Source organism: Pneumocystis jirovecii (genome assembly GCF_001477535.1).
Source record: "Pneumocystis jirovecii RU7 chromosome Unknown supercont1.1, whole genome shotgun sequence".
Classification (NCBI taxonomy): domain Eukaryota; kingdom Fungi; phylum Ascomycota; class Pneumocystomycetes; order Pneumocystales; family Pneumocystaceae; genus Pneumocystis; species Pneumocystis jirovecii.
Genome location: NW_017264775.1, coordinates 543170 through 555549, shown reverse-complemented (window position 1 = coordinate 555549; position 12380 = coordinate 543170). Strand labels below are relative to the sequence as shown.

General features: G+C 29.8%; 8 protein-coding genes across 8 annotated transcripts; 4 read left to right on the top strand and 4 right to left on the bottom strand.

Annotated features, from left to right (window-relative positions):
- Positions 1–291: 291 nt before the first annotated feature.
- Positions 292–1317, top strand: T551_00291 (40S ribosomal protein S3; the record flags this gene model as incomplete). The annotated part of the gene is made up of 4 exons (XM_018372558.1): positions 292–327; positions 454–904; positions 956–1012; positions 1109–1317. The coding sequence occupies 4 exons, from the start codon at positions 292–294 to the stop codon at positions 1315–1317; spliced, it is 753 nt and encodes a 250-aa protein (XP_018231498.1).
- Positions 1318–1458: 141 nt separating this feature from the next.
- T551_00290 (uncharacterized protein) lies at positions 1459–2549 on the top strand (the record flags this gene model as incomplete). The annotated part of the gene is made up of 2 exons (XM_018372557.1): positions 1459–1521; positions 1569–2549. 2 exons carry the CDS (start codon positions 1459–1461, stop codon positions 2547–2549), a joined length of 1044 nt encoding a protein of 347 aa, XP_018231497.1.
- Positions 2550–2613: 64 nt separating this feature from the next.
- T551_00289 (uncharacterized protein) lies at positions 2614–3514 on the bottom strand (the record flags this gene model as incomplete). The annotated part of the gene is made up of 7 exons (XM_018372556.1): positions 2614–2656; positions 2698–2774; positions 2818–3045; positions 3086–3228; positions 3271–3342; positions 3386–3450; positions 3486–3514. 7 exons carry the CDS (start codon positions 3512–3514, stop codon positions 2614–2616), a joined length of 657 nt encoding a protein of 218 aa, XP_018231496.1.
- A 198-nt stretch (positions 3515–3712) lies between these two features.
- Positions 3713–5656, bottom strand: T551_00288 (uncharacterized protein; the record flags this gene model as incomplete). Its single annotated transcript, XM_018372555.1, has 4 exons — positions 3713–4561; positions 4607–5045; positions 5095–5525; positions 5582–5656. 4 exons carry the CDS (start codon positions 5654–5656, stop codon positions 3713–3715), a joined length of 1794 nt encoding a protein of 597 aa, XP_018231495.1.
- A 667-nt stretch (positions 5657–6323) lies between these two features.
- On the bottom strand, positions 6324–7422 carry T551_00287 (uncharacterized protein; the record flags this gene model as incomplete). Its single annotated transcript, XM_018372554.1, has 7 exons — positions 6324–6458; positions 6502–6616; positions 6660–6723; positions 6769–6829; positions 6881–7019; positions 7069–7221; positions 7271–7422. 7 exons carry the CDS (start codon positions 7420–7422, stop codon positions 6324–6326), a joined length of 819 nt encoding a protein of 272 aa, XP_018231494.1.
- Positions 7423–7541: 119 nt separating this feature from the next.
- On the top strand, positions 7542–9006 carry T551_00286 (uncharacterized protein; the record flags this gene model as incomplete). Its single annotated transcript, XM_018372553.1, has 7 exons — positions 7542–7584; positions 7644–7919; positions 7964–8178; positions 8219–8457; positions 8504–8724; positions 8770–8853; positions 8894–9006. The coding sequence occupies 7 exons, from the start codon at positions 7542–7544 to the stop codon at positions 9004–9006; spliced, it is 1191 nt and encodes a 396-aa protein (XP_018231493.1).
- A 266-nt stretch (positions 9007–9272) lies between these two features.
- Positions 9273–9997, top strand: T551_00285 (uncharacterized protein; the record flags this gene model as incomplete). The annotated part of the gene is made up of 2 exons (XM_018372552.1): positions 9273–9386; positions 9434–9997. The coding sequence occupies 2 exons, from the start codon at positions 9273–9275 to the stop codon at positions 9995–9997; spliced, it is 678 nt and encodes a 225-aa protein (XP_018231492.1).
- An 888-nt stretch (positions 9998–10885) lies between these two features.
- Positions 10886–11816, bottom strand: T551_00284 (uncharacterized protein; the record flags this gene model as incomplete). Its single annotated transcript, XM_018372551.1, has 4 exons — positions 10886–10984; positions 11031–11108; positions 11154–11248; positions 11291–11816. 4 exons carry the CDS (start codon positions 11814–11816, stop codon positions 10886–10888), a joined length of 798 nt encoding a protein of 265 aa, XP_018231491.1.
- Positions 11817–12380: the final 564 nt, after the last annotated feature.

Here is a 12380-nt window from a genome sequence, read left to right as displayed (position 1 = left end):
AAATTGTTTTTTTATAATTTTCTTGGCTTCTAGATAACAACCCTAATCTATATTTAATTAGGTTTTGTAAATAAGTCACATTGGACACTCGGGTTCATGTTAAATATCGAAAAGATTGCTTATGAAAATATTTGAAAAAAGATAGTAAAACAGGTCTTTTTAAGGGTGTTTTAGTGGTTGGAAAATGACAACTCAGCTTATAAGCAAGAAGAGAAAGGTATATTTTTTTTTTGGGTTTTTATTGAATTTTGAAGCCAAAATGATAATCAAAAAATTAAAAATGATAAAATGATGAGGCTCATTCTATCTGGCACCTCTTGTTTTAGGGTAGATTTTATACAAATTTACTCAATGAGCACATAAAGAATGCTGATTTGTTTTTTTTTTTTAATTCTGTGTTTTATATTTAAAAAAAATCAGAATTTCAGTTTTAATGATATTAACTATAATTAGTTTGTTGCAGACGGTGTATTTTTTGCTGAGCTGAATGAGTTTTTTACACGTGAGCTTTCTGCTGAAGGTTATTCTGGTACAGAAGTCCGTGTGACGCCTAGTAGAACAGAAATTATTATTCGTGCAACACATACTCAGGATGTTCTTGGAGAAAAAGGAAGGCGTATTCGTGAATTAACATCTCTCATTCAGAAGCGATTCAAGTTTCCAGAAGGTAGTGTTGAACTTTACGCAGAAAAAGTTCAAAATCGGGGACTCTGTGCAGTTGCACAGTGTGAAAGCTTAAGATACAAATTGCTGGCTGGTTTGGCTGTTAGACGGGCTGCATACGGTGTTTTAAGATTCATTATGGAGTCTGGTGCCAAGGGATGTGAAGTTGTTATTTCTGGCAAACTTCGTGCTGCTCGTGCAAAATCAATGAAGTTTACCGATGGATTCATGATTCATTCAGGTACCTTTTACCGTTTTTTTTGTTATATAATTCTAATATTGTTTCTCTTAGGTCAGCCTTCACGTGATTTTATTGATTCTGCAACACGACATGTATTACTTCGACAAGGTAAGCTATAAATTCTTTTTATATGGTTCTTTTAAATATTGAGTATTTACTCAGTATTTGTATTTTTTATATATTTTCTTACTGATTAATAAATAGGTGTTTTGGGTGTAAAAGTTAAAATTATGTTGAGCGAATCTATGACACGCAAACCTTTGCCGGATTCTGTTGTAGTTATTGAACCCAAGCCCGAAGAACAGATTGGTCAGCCATCAAGTGAGGATTTTTCTCGCCCATTACCGTCTGAGTTGGCCCAGCAAACACTTTATCGGGTCCATCCACCCCATTCCCAAGCCGATGTCTATTAGCTATTTGTTTCTTTAAAAATTCTTGTTTTTTTTATTTTTTATTCAAATATTTTATTTATATATATTTTTTCTTGTGATATCAGTTTATCGTACGATTATGATCTCAACGTCCATCAAAATTACCACCTTATAAGATTAGCTATGACAGAGTCTTTGAAGGAAGAAACAGGGAAAATTCAGTTAAGTATTCCTTCTACAGACACTGTATTATTTGTATATTTTTTTTTCCGGCTTTAACCGTTGTTTTTTAGGCTTTAGATCCAAAACCATACACGATTTATTTGTTGCACGTACAGTTGGCAGTACGGTTTTACGTGTTAAAAAAGAGATATTCAGAGTTCCGTATGCTTCATGAAGAGCTTTTAGAAGTGACAGGACGGATTCCTCCCGTGGAATTTCCGCCAAAACATTATTTATTGAATGTTTTATCAAAACCATCAATGATTGAAGAACGTCGTAAAAAACTTGAAACATATGTTGTAGCTATTCAATGTTCCGAGGATGCATGTTGGAGATTAAGTCCTTCTTGGAGGCAGTTTTTAAGACTTCCTGTTTATGTATTTGAACGACATATTGATTTAGTCGATAATTCAATAGTGCAATGTCCTGATCAGCCATGGATACGTACGTTTCATCAGACGAAATTGCTTCTTCAAGAAGCTAAACGTGATATATCCAGACAGAGATATTCAGATGGCGTAATTGCATCTCAGGCGATTCGGGCTGCCTCTATGAAAGTTTTTTCGGATGTTCGGAAGGCATTAGAACGGTTGAATCAAGACCTCAATGATACAAATGCCCAAATAACTATTGGAGAGAGAGAACTATGGCGCAGGAAGGACTTACTTGATGATATGAAACGAGAATGTGATTTTTTGGAACATATTATTCATACTAATAATCAGGCCAAACAAGATACGCCATTAGTGACTCGATCATGGCAGGATCATGAGCAAGTTTTATGGCGTAATACAAGCAGGATACCAGAAACAGGACGGACGCGTGAATTGAATACTGTAGGGTTAATTCATTTGCAAAAAGATATTCTTGCAGAGCAAGATAAACAGCTGAGTTCTTTTTTGCCTATTTTAAGAGAACAAAAAGATATGATAGCGGCAATTTCGGACGAATTGGATATACAAAATGATATGCTGAAAGAATTGGATGAAAGTGTTCAAAAAACTAATATAAAACTCAAATCAGTGAAGAAAAAATGTGAACAAATGAAATAGTTGGTTTGTCCTATATATTGTATATGAGATACTCAAAATTGGTATGTAAACAGATGGCCTATTTTTATAACTTCTTTTTTTGTTTATGCCCAATAGCAAGTGCACACCTGTTATTTCAATACAGTTGATTTCGAAATAATGTACTTACTCATCTGAACATGTCCATTTGCCTTTAGGGGCCGATGTGATGCTAACACAGTCCCAATGGAACCATTCTTTTGTACACTGATTACAATTAAAACAGAAATTTAGAAGTAATAAACAATACGTTATGATTATCACATGCAATCATTCGTCCATAGGATATTTGGTTACAAAAACAATATCTTGGCTCTGCAATGGATTTATCATGACGTTGTTTTTTTTTGGATGACGGAGGTTTTTTTTTCTGAGAAACTTCTGTTGTTTTCTCTACTTTTTTTACATTTTGGCTCTCTAACCATGCTTCTTTTAGTTTCTGCAACGTTTGATTAACAGTATGAAGATGTTGTTCAACCTGAATTTCTTAAATTTTTAATTAATAATAATTAGTATACTGATTTATAGAGTTTATGAGTCTCTGAAAGGGTAACTGAACGGTTTTGTATAGATGTCTTCAGCAATTGCGCCATTTCTATATATTGTTCTGGATGTTCTGTTGATACACTCAAAGCGAGTTCATCAAGTTGGTTTACACAAACTGCCAGAGTTATTTATTATGCAAAGCAGTTTGAAACCCTACGTGTGCTTTCATCATCGAGTTGTCGTATCAGCTGTAGTGAACGTAAAAGATCAACAGGAAGATGTTCTGTAACTGTTGTTTTTAACTCTTTTTAAAGGCGAAAAAAAGAAAGTACCGTCATTGAATGCAGATAAAACGTCTTCTGACGTTTCTACTGAGTCTTCCAGGTCTTCCAGGTCTCTTTAACTAAATTTTTTATTGCTGAAAAAGCAAACCGAAATGTTGATGTTAAAGTGGCTAACATACGTGTTTCCACGGCAACAATGTTATTAATAGTTAAGGTAAATAGAATATGGAAGAGTATGAAGATGTTAAAAATAAGGGTATGTACATTCTTAGTAGCTCATTTATCTTTCTAATATTTTAATTGAAGATTGACATTAATATACATATCTAGACAATTTAAAATCTTATCATAATAATTGGTATGTGTTGTATAAAATTAAATATGGTGTTCTGGTACATTATGAGTGTGAATTATTGGGTCTATTATACCTCCGAGTTGATTTTCTCTCCATTTGCTAATATTTTCAAATCCTTTAGCCAAATCTACGCCCTGAAGATCGAGAATATTTTCTATATTATCAAAGTCTATCAAATCGGATTTCGAGATTGTTTTTTGAGAAATAGATACAGGTGGTGATGAAGAATATGAATACCCAGTATTTTCCGTGTTCTTTTTTGGTGTATTATTTACAGAAGAACTAACCATATACCTCCAAAAGGGTGCTGGTGATGACGTAGGATAATATGAATAATTATTGATGCTAATATGATTTGATGATGTTGATATTGATCCTTTTGAGACGGGATCACCATGATCTGGCGTAGAAGAGTTTTGCTGTTTTATGATAGATGTATATTGATATGGATATATAGGTGATGTTGCAGGAGGAGGTGTTGTAACTATTATATTTGTTTGATTCCCATATGAAAACAGTTGAGAATTGGAATCATAGCTTGTTTTATCTTCTGAAAAATGCTCGTTTTGATCTCTTACGTTTGAATATTTTGAGAAAACTGGAGTTAGTGGTGGATTCGGAATTGTTTTATTTTTCTGGATTAATGGTTCTAATGGTATTAGCGAAATTTTAGAGTTCGATGTATTTATATTTGTTGAAGAATTAAGAGATCTGATTCTACGATGTAATCCTTGTTTCTTGGTTCTTTCTATAAGTTCTTCACGATATTCCGGGCTTACTTGCCATTTCATTCCTTTTCCAGGTTCATCTGCACGGCGAGGAACTTTACGAAAAGCCCTGTTAAGTGAAAGATTATGTCTTATTGAATTCTAAAATTTAATGAAAAGCTATAGAAAAAAATAAATTGAACTTACTTGCCAGCCACTTTTAGAAAATCTATAATATGCATAATTGCTTGAAATCCATGAATAAATACCAGATAGTGTTAATTTCCCTTCTTCTGTTGACATAATCGCTTGAGCAATCATTGTAGCATAGCTATATGGAGGCTTAATATCTTTAGCTGAATCAAGGCTTAAATCTCTTTCAAGAGAAGACTCGTTATTTTCATATTCCGTTGAAGACGTAGTAAGATAGTATGCAGAAACAGAATTATCCCCATGAGATTCTTTTTTATAAGGTCTTTTATAGCCTGATGAAAATAATGTTTCTTTATTATAAGAATTCTTACAAGTTTGATCATAGTCATCGTATATATCATTTTTATTATAGTTAAGTGCATTTAGAGAAATTTTTGGAACAGAATCTGGTAATACAAACATCATTTGAACACCACCAATTTCAAGAATGTTTCTAGGTTCAAAAAATAAGTAATATTATATATATGTATAGTAAAGCATACCCACTAGACAATTTTACTCTTTTATTATCCCTATAAAGTTTATTATCGATTCTAATACCATTTCTCCCATAAACTATGCATTCCCAAAATCGTCCTTGAAGATCATATTCAATAATTGCATGTTTCCGACTGACAATTTTAGCCGGACCGAGATCCAAATCAACATGGATATTAAATTCTGCATGAGATTCATTTTCAGATGCTGTACGGTCAGACTCTCTTCCTATCGTGACACTAAGTGCTTTAACATAATATGTCCATGTTGCTCCTGCAAGTTTTGCATATGCTTGTACTCCACCAATATAATTCATTGCATTTAAACAATTCGCATACTGTTGTGCAACATGAACTGACCTCATAGGCATAGATAATTTGCTTATAATATCGTTAATTTGTTGTGGATTAACTGGTGATATAGTTAAATTGTTTAGCTAATGATGTATTAGATGGTTTATAGAAAAGGATCTGGTATAAAGAGATGAAATACCTTTCTTCTTTTGGTACGGGAGCTTTTCTGAGGCGAACTATGATTTAAAAGCATATTTTCCGCTGCTATATCCATATTTTTTATATAAATCCAGAAATTACGCTTTTTATGTTATTTTTTACTCTAAAAACACCGGATTTTTTTGGAATTGATTACAGGCAGAATCCTTCAAAAATAACTGATTGATCTTAGTCAATTTCTTCAAAAATATTTGATTTAAGACTTTCTTTTTTTCTGAATTTTATTTTTTCTTTTGTCATTCGACATCGTAACCATGACAAAAAACACAAACCAGCCATATAACGGATAATCAATGATGACAAGATAGAATTGAATAATAAATAAACCTGTTAAAATATGAAAAATATGTTCAAACTGTTTTGTATATGAATGTTAGTTTAATATATAATATTTGCATTGTCTTAGTATTTTAATGTTCCAGAATATCTTTTCAGTTACCATAGTAACGCCGTGATGAAGCTTAGCTTAAAGGGTTATTTTTTTCTTTTTTGTCGAAAAAAGAAAATATAAAACCTAATATTATGAAATCATAGTATCTTTTTTGCTTTTTTTTTGCTTTTTTTTTTTTGTTTTTTATGTATTTTAAAAAGTTTTAAAGTGTTGTAAACACGTGGTTTAATAGAAATTAATTGTATGTTCGAAGAAATGATAGTTATTCCTTAAATATGTAATTATTGAAATATGGAATGCGCTATCGTGTCTTTAAACAATTATTTGTACATTAGTCGTCTACTAAAATATCGTCAATCAGTCTGTTTTCTTCGTCTATATGTCTTATGTAATTATAGTCTTGTTTTAAAAAGCCTGAGGCAGGTATTTTTGAACATAAAGCTGCAAAAAAAGCTGTTGCTATGTCCTATAAATTGAATAAGAAAATAAGTGAAAAAAAGTTGTTATACTTTTATAAAAAAAAAAACCCCATAATGTGGAACTCGTTTCCAACCTCTAGCATACATAATAGTACTCCGGTAAATACATCCGCCTATACAGTATACAGTGAATGCAATTGATAAACTAAATAGATAAGTTTATGAGATAAAGAGTTTAAAATCGATACATAATACTAAAAACAACGCCAGGTTTAATTAGATGCTTGTTTAATGTCTTTGAACATGCATAAGCTAAATATGTTTATATGACTGACTTGAAATATTGGAAATATATACCAGTATGCCATTCAAAAAAATATGCACATGAATTGATATCTGCGATGAAAAAAATAAGTGGCTTTCCTATATATTAATATTCATAGCTATTAAATATAGTGTATGAATGAACCTTTTTATACATATGAGGATTACATATAAAACTTATTGTGGTGCTTTTTCGAAATGCACTATTTCCTGGACATAAAGACCCGTTTTCATACTGAAGAACTAGTTTCTCCCCTTGAAAGTGTATATTTGATGGTATGCTTCTATCCGATAGGTTAAAAAATTATTTTTTTTCAACATTAGAACAAATACCCAATTGAAAACGTTTCATTTTTATCAATATAGATTGCACTGACATTTTCATGATCTATTTCATGAATTTCTGTTGTGTTAAATATAAGAGGTGCACAAATATTAATACTGTAACTCCTGTTATTTTCCTCATCTTTTATAAGCCAATTATATCTGTTGAATAGTAAGTAAAATATATTCTTAAGAATATTCCGTTCTTGACCCATCTTTTTCTGTCCTTTGAAGACCTCGTAAATCAACATACTGGTTAGTTTTTGGGTTTGTTGCAGTACATGGAGAGTCTGTGTGATTTGTAATTGTACCTGAGGTAATCATAAACGCTATAGAATATAAAATGATTCTAAAAAATGTCATTTTCAAGGCTTTTCTGATGTATTTTTGCGTTTATTTGGTGATGAATTTGCTTGAAAATTAGCTAAACACTTTATTTCTGACAGTGTTTCGAAATTTTGGACACGTATTCCGGAATATCAATGCAATTATTGCGTAAAAAGTGCTTGTTTTATCAAAAGAAAGGTAATAGTAATATGACATTGTGTTTTAAGAGTAAAAAGCTGATTTTTCCTTTTGAAAAGAATTTGTTCGTTCTTTATCAGTAACAGTTATTATTTTTTCAACCCCGTTTATTGTTTATGAATTATACTTTTTGTGCAATGAAAATGGATGTAAATTCTCTCTGATGTATATTTTGGAGTCTTTTTTTCAGAATGAACCTTTGTTTGATCCTTTTGCATTCATAGTTTATTTTTTATGGTGGATTCTTTTAATCTCTGCTTGGGTTTTTCTTCCTGGATATTTTAAACAAGGAAACATTTTGGATAATGGGGCCCGTTTGACTTACAAGATTAATGGTAATATTATGTTCTTTGGTATTTCCTATATAATATGAGTATAGGATTTCGTACTTTGATTTTTGTTTTGAGTATTTGTACTATAGGATTTTATTTGAAAGGTGTAGATTTTTTGGAATTTGTGTGGAGCCATTATCTTGGATTGATTACTAGTTCTTTGATATTTTCTATAGCACTTTCATGCTATACTTATGCTTGCAGCTTTTTAAGTAATCGATGTCTTTCAAAGGCTGGTAATACTGGTAATTATATTTATGATGTAAATATCCATTTAAGATATATTTTGTAACCTGCCGTAGTTTTATATGGGTCGAGAGTTAAATCCTAGAATTGGTTTATTTGACATTAAGGAATTTGTTGAATTAAGACCTGGCATCATTCTTTGGGTTGTGCTTAACTTGTCGTTTGCTGCCCATCAATATATTCATTTAGAAGGACAGATTACAAATAGTATGGTTCTTGTTTGTTTGTTTCAAATATGGTACTGTGTTGATTCCCTTTGGAACGAAGAGCTTGTTTTAACCACTATGGATATTACGTACGATGTTCTGAGATGTGTTTTATCATTAACTTATTAAAAATAGAACCGAAGGATTTGGATATATGTTATGTTTTGGGTCTATTACATGGGTTCCGTTTATTTATTCGTTTCAAGCACGATATTTAGCGTTTCATCCTGTTTACTTAAGTAATTTTGCAGTTATTGGGATTATATTACTTCAATGTTTGGGATTTTGGATTTTCCGAGGTGCAAATAGTCAAAAAGATGCCTTTAGAAAGAACCCAGAGGCGTCAAGTGTTCGGCGTAAGATTCTTTTGTTTAAAAATTGCTGTTAACGTCGGCTTCTAGATCTAACATATATAACAACAGAAAAAGGCAATAAACTGATTACAAGTGGATGGTGGGGGAGATCTCGACATATAAATTATTTTGGTAAAGATCTTGATTCTATATATAATCAATAACCTATTAGGTGATTGGCTTATGGCATGGGCATGGTGTCTTCCTACTGGATTTGAAAATCCTATAACTTACTTTTATGTTGTTTATTTTGCTGTATATTCTCCATCATTTGTGCTTCTTTAGGACTTATTTCTATAGATTTTATTAATTCACCGAGAACGTCGTGATAATCATATCTGTAGTATAAAATATGGCAAAGATTGGGATAAATATTGCCATCTTGTGCCTTATAGAATTATTCCGTATGTATATTAAATGTGTAATTGGAAAAAACCTGTAAATGATTTTTTGTATATCTTGTATATATATCATTAATGGAATATATTTCGTATATAAGAAAGATAGCTGGTTCCTTATCGTAAAAACGAAAAATTTATGAAATCAGTTTAATGACAGTTCATAATGAAACTTGGTCACGGAAATTGTGTAAGGTTTTACGACACTGTGCACCTAATTATGGGCTTTATATGAATAGTGATGGATTTGTTTCTGTAGATGCCTTAGTAAGATCTTTTTTTTTTGATGGATCATTTGCTTTTATAAAAAATAGCTATCTCATCCTGCTTTCCGAGGATTAACTGTTTCTCAGCTTAAGCAAATTGTTGCAGAAAATAATAAATCTCGTTTTGTTCTTTATACTGATCCTCAGACACAAGAACTTTTTATCCGAGCTGCTCAAGGACATTCAATCCCTCTTCAAGATGATCTTCTTTTGGAGCGTATTATTTTCAAAGATCAGTTCCCGAAAACAACTGTTCATGCAACAACTCGTCAAAAATGGATCCAGATTTATAAGTCTGGTGGATTATCTGCCATGAAGCGCAATCATATTCACCTTACTTCTTATCCAGAATGCTTGGGCGGCACTACTGTCCCTCAAATACGTGCTTCTGCTGATGTTCTTATTTTAGTCGATGTTTATAATGCTTTTGATCATGGTATTCCCTTTTTTTGGTCTACAAATAAGGTACTTTTGACACCTGGAGCTCCTGCAACACCTGGTTGGCTTCCATTACAATATCTGATTGGTGCTATTACACGTACTGGTGAACCTCTTATATTTCCTCCTGATTCTTTTGCTTCTGCTTCTTTTCATGTTTCTACAATACCTTAATTCTCTGTTTTTTCTTCTTTTTGGTTCTTTGTTGGTTTTTTATAGAAAAAAGTAGGGGGTTGTCGCTTTTTTATAGATTTTTGTGTCACCGGGATATATGTTTATCTTATATTTTAACCGATTACATTGCTTGTTTTTGTTGATATATTCCATGTTTTGTTAGGTACAGTTATTGAAAAGAATGTAGCAAATTGTTTACATTACATGCAATGTTAGTTATATTTTTGTATTTAAGTGTTTTTATATGTTTATTTATTTATATTTAAAGTTTTTTTATCTTTACTATGAAGCAGTTGATAAGTTATTTTTTTATCGTAATGAGATAATGCTGGGTTTTCGCTTTATGTTAAATTTGTATACATATTTATGTGTATATTTTGTTTTTAGTAGTTTTTTTATTTGTATAAGCAAAAATCTATAATTTATTCAGATACTTTGGTTTTATGTATGATTATGAAGAATTGATCGAAATGTACTTAGAGCATTGGACAAGTATATAAGTTTTAGATAAATATATAAATGACGAGTATTTGTTACTGATATTGTTTTATTGAATAAATACTTAATATGTGATTAAAAAATATATATTTGTCAGTTTTGAATAGATTTTATTATGTATAAAATGAATTGTATTATATAATTTAAAAAAGTTTTATAAAATTAAGGCATTTTTATGCTATAAATTATACAAAAAAATACGAGTAACAAATATTAATTGTTTTATTTTTAAATATTAGACAGATGATAGATTTTACAAGAATAAAAGGGTTGAAAAATATATACATTGAATATTCGATGTTTCTGTTTGTATAGACTATGTGTATATAACATAGTAGATTATAAATGGAAATTGTATAATTTTTTTAATACAATTTTTTTTAATACAAATTAGTTTAAAAGTCCAAGAACTTTCTTTCCAATAGGATTTTTAGCTCCAAAAAAGTAAATACTTGCCCATGTGAAATATCCTATAATTAATCCTGTTATCTAAAAATAATAATAAGTATATGTTTTTTTAAAAGAGTTTGCATACTTTTTCCATTAATGTATGAAAATAACATGCAGTCATAAGCAGCATATACCACCATAAAAATAATAAAATAATGATAATCTATTTTAGTTAGTATATAGATTGATTTTGTGTAAAATAAATAACTATTGTTTGTGATTGTTTTGCACATTTTGGGTTAAAATTTAATGCAAGTAAAAGTTCTGACCATAAAAAAAGTGATGCATGTGTTAAAAGAAAGGCTTTTCAAATCAGTGTATTCTATGTATGATTAGACAACAAACCATGGCCACTAAAATCATATCCTCCTGTCCATTTTCCACCTGCTAATTTGCATTTCATTGAAGAATGTACAGAATTTTCATAAATTTTACTTAGTTTTAAATCATAAAATTTACAGCTTCCTCCTGTCCATATAAAAATTCGGTCCATAATTGAAGAACCAAAAAACCATTGCGTAATAAAAAACCACCATAGTGTTACAAGTAACCATCTTAAGCATGCTTTTAGTATATTTTTGTGTCCAATTCTTGATAAATGATATAAAAATACTATGGTTGTCCAAAACCATCCTAATTTAACAAAAACAATATTAAATATATTTGAACTATGAGAAAAATAGGATTCACGAGTTTTGTTGTTTAATTTATAAAGAGTTCCTAATATAATTGTTATAGGATATATTGCTAAAACTGGAGCTTCTATGTGTTTTACATTATTCTTAAATATTAGAATATTATTTGTATAAGTATTTAAATCTTTGGAAATTTGACAATTTTTTTCTTGTGTTTGGGTATCTATTTCTCTCATAATTAGTTTTATATATTATTAAAGAATATATATGTAAATTTTCATAAAGTTTTATTTTTTAAAAAGTTTTAAAAGATTTAATGATAATGTGCTATCGTAAATTGATTTTTGATATTAAAAATATGAATAATTAATATATAAATGATTAAGAAATTGTTTATTAAGAGTATTTTTTATTTTATGAATAATTTTTTATAAATGTTTGTTTGCAAAAAGTTTTTTTAAAAGACATTGTTAATTATTTAAAATGAATTTTATAAATAAAAGTTTGTTTTTTTTATATTAAATTGCACTATTTATAGAATATAAGAATTTTGAAAAGAGATATGATTTATGTTTATGAAAATCGATTTTTTAAATGATTAAAAAAATAATACTTGGAATACAATTATAAGAAAAATATTTTATTTATTGTTTTGTTATTTGTAGAAAGTATTTTTTTAAATATGGTTTTAGTCTTGTTAATTATATAATCTTATATAGCTGTTTTAGAAGTTGTAAAAGTGAGTTTTAAATCGATTCGTTTTAACAATAATTAATCATAAATTGTATTAAAAGTTATTA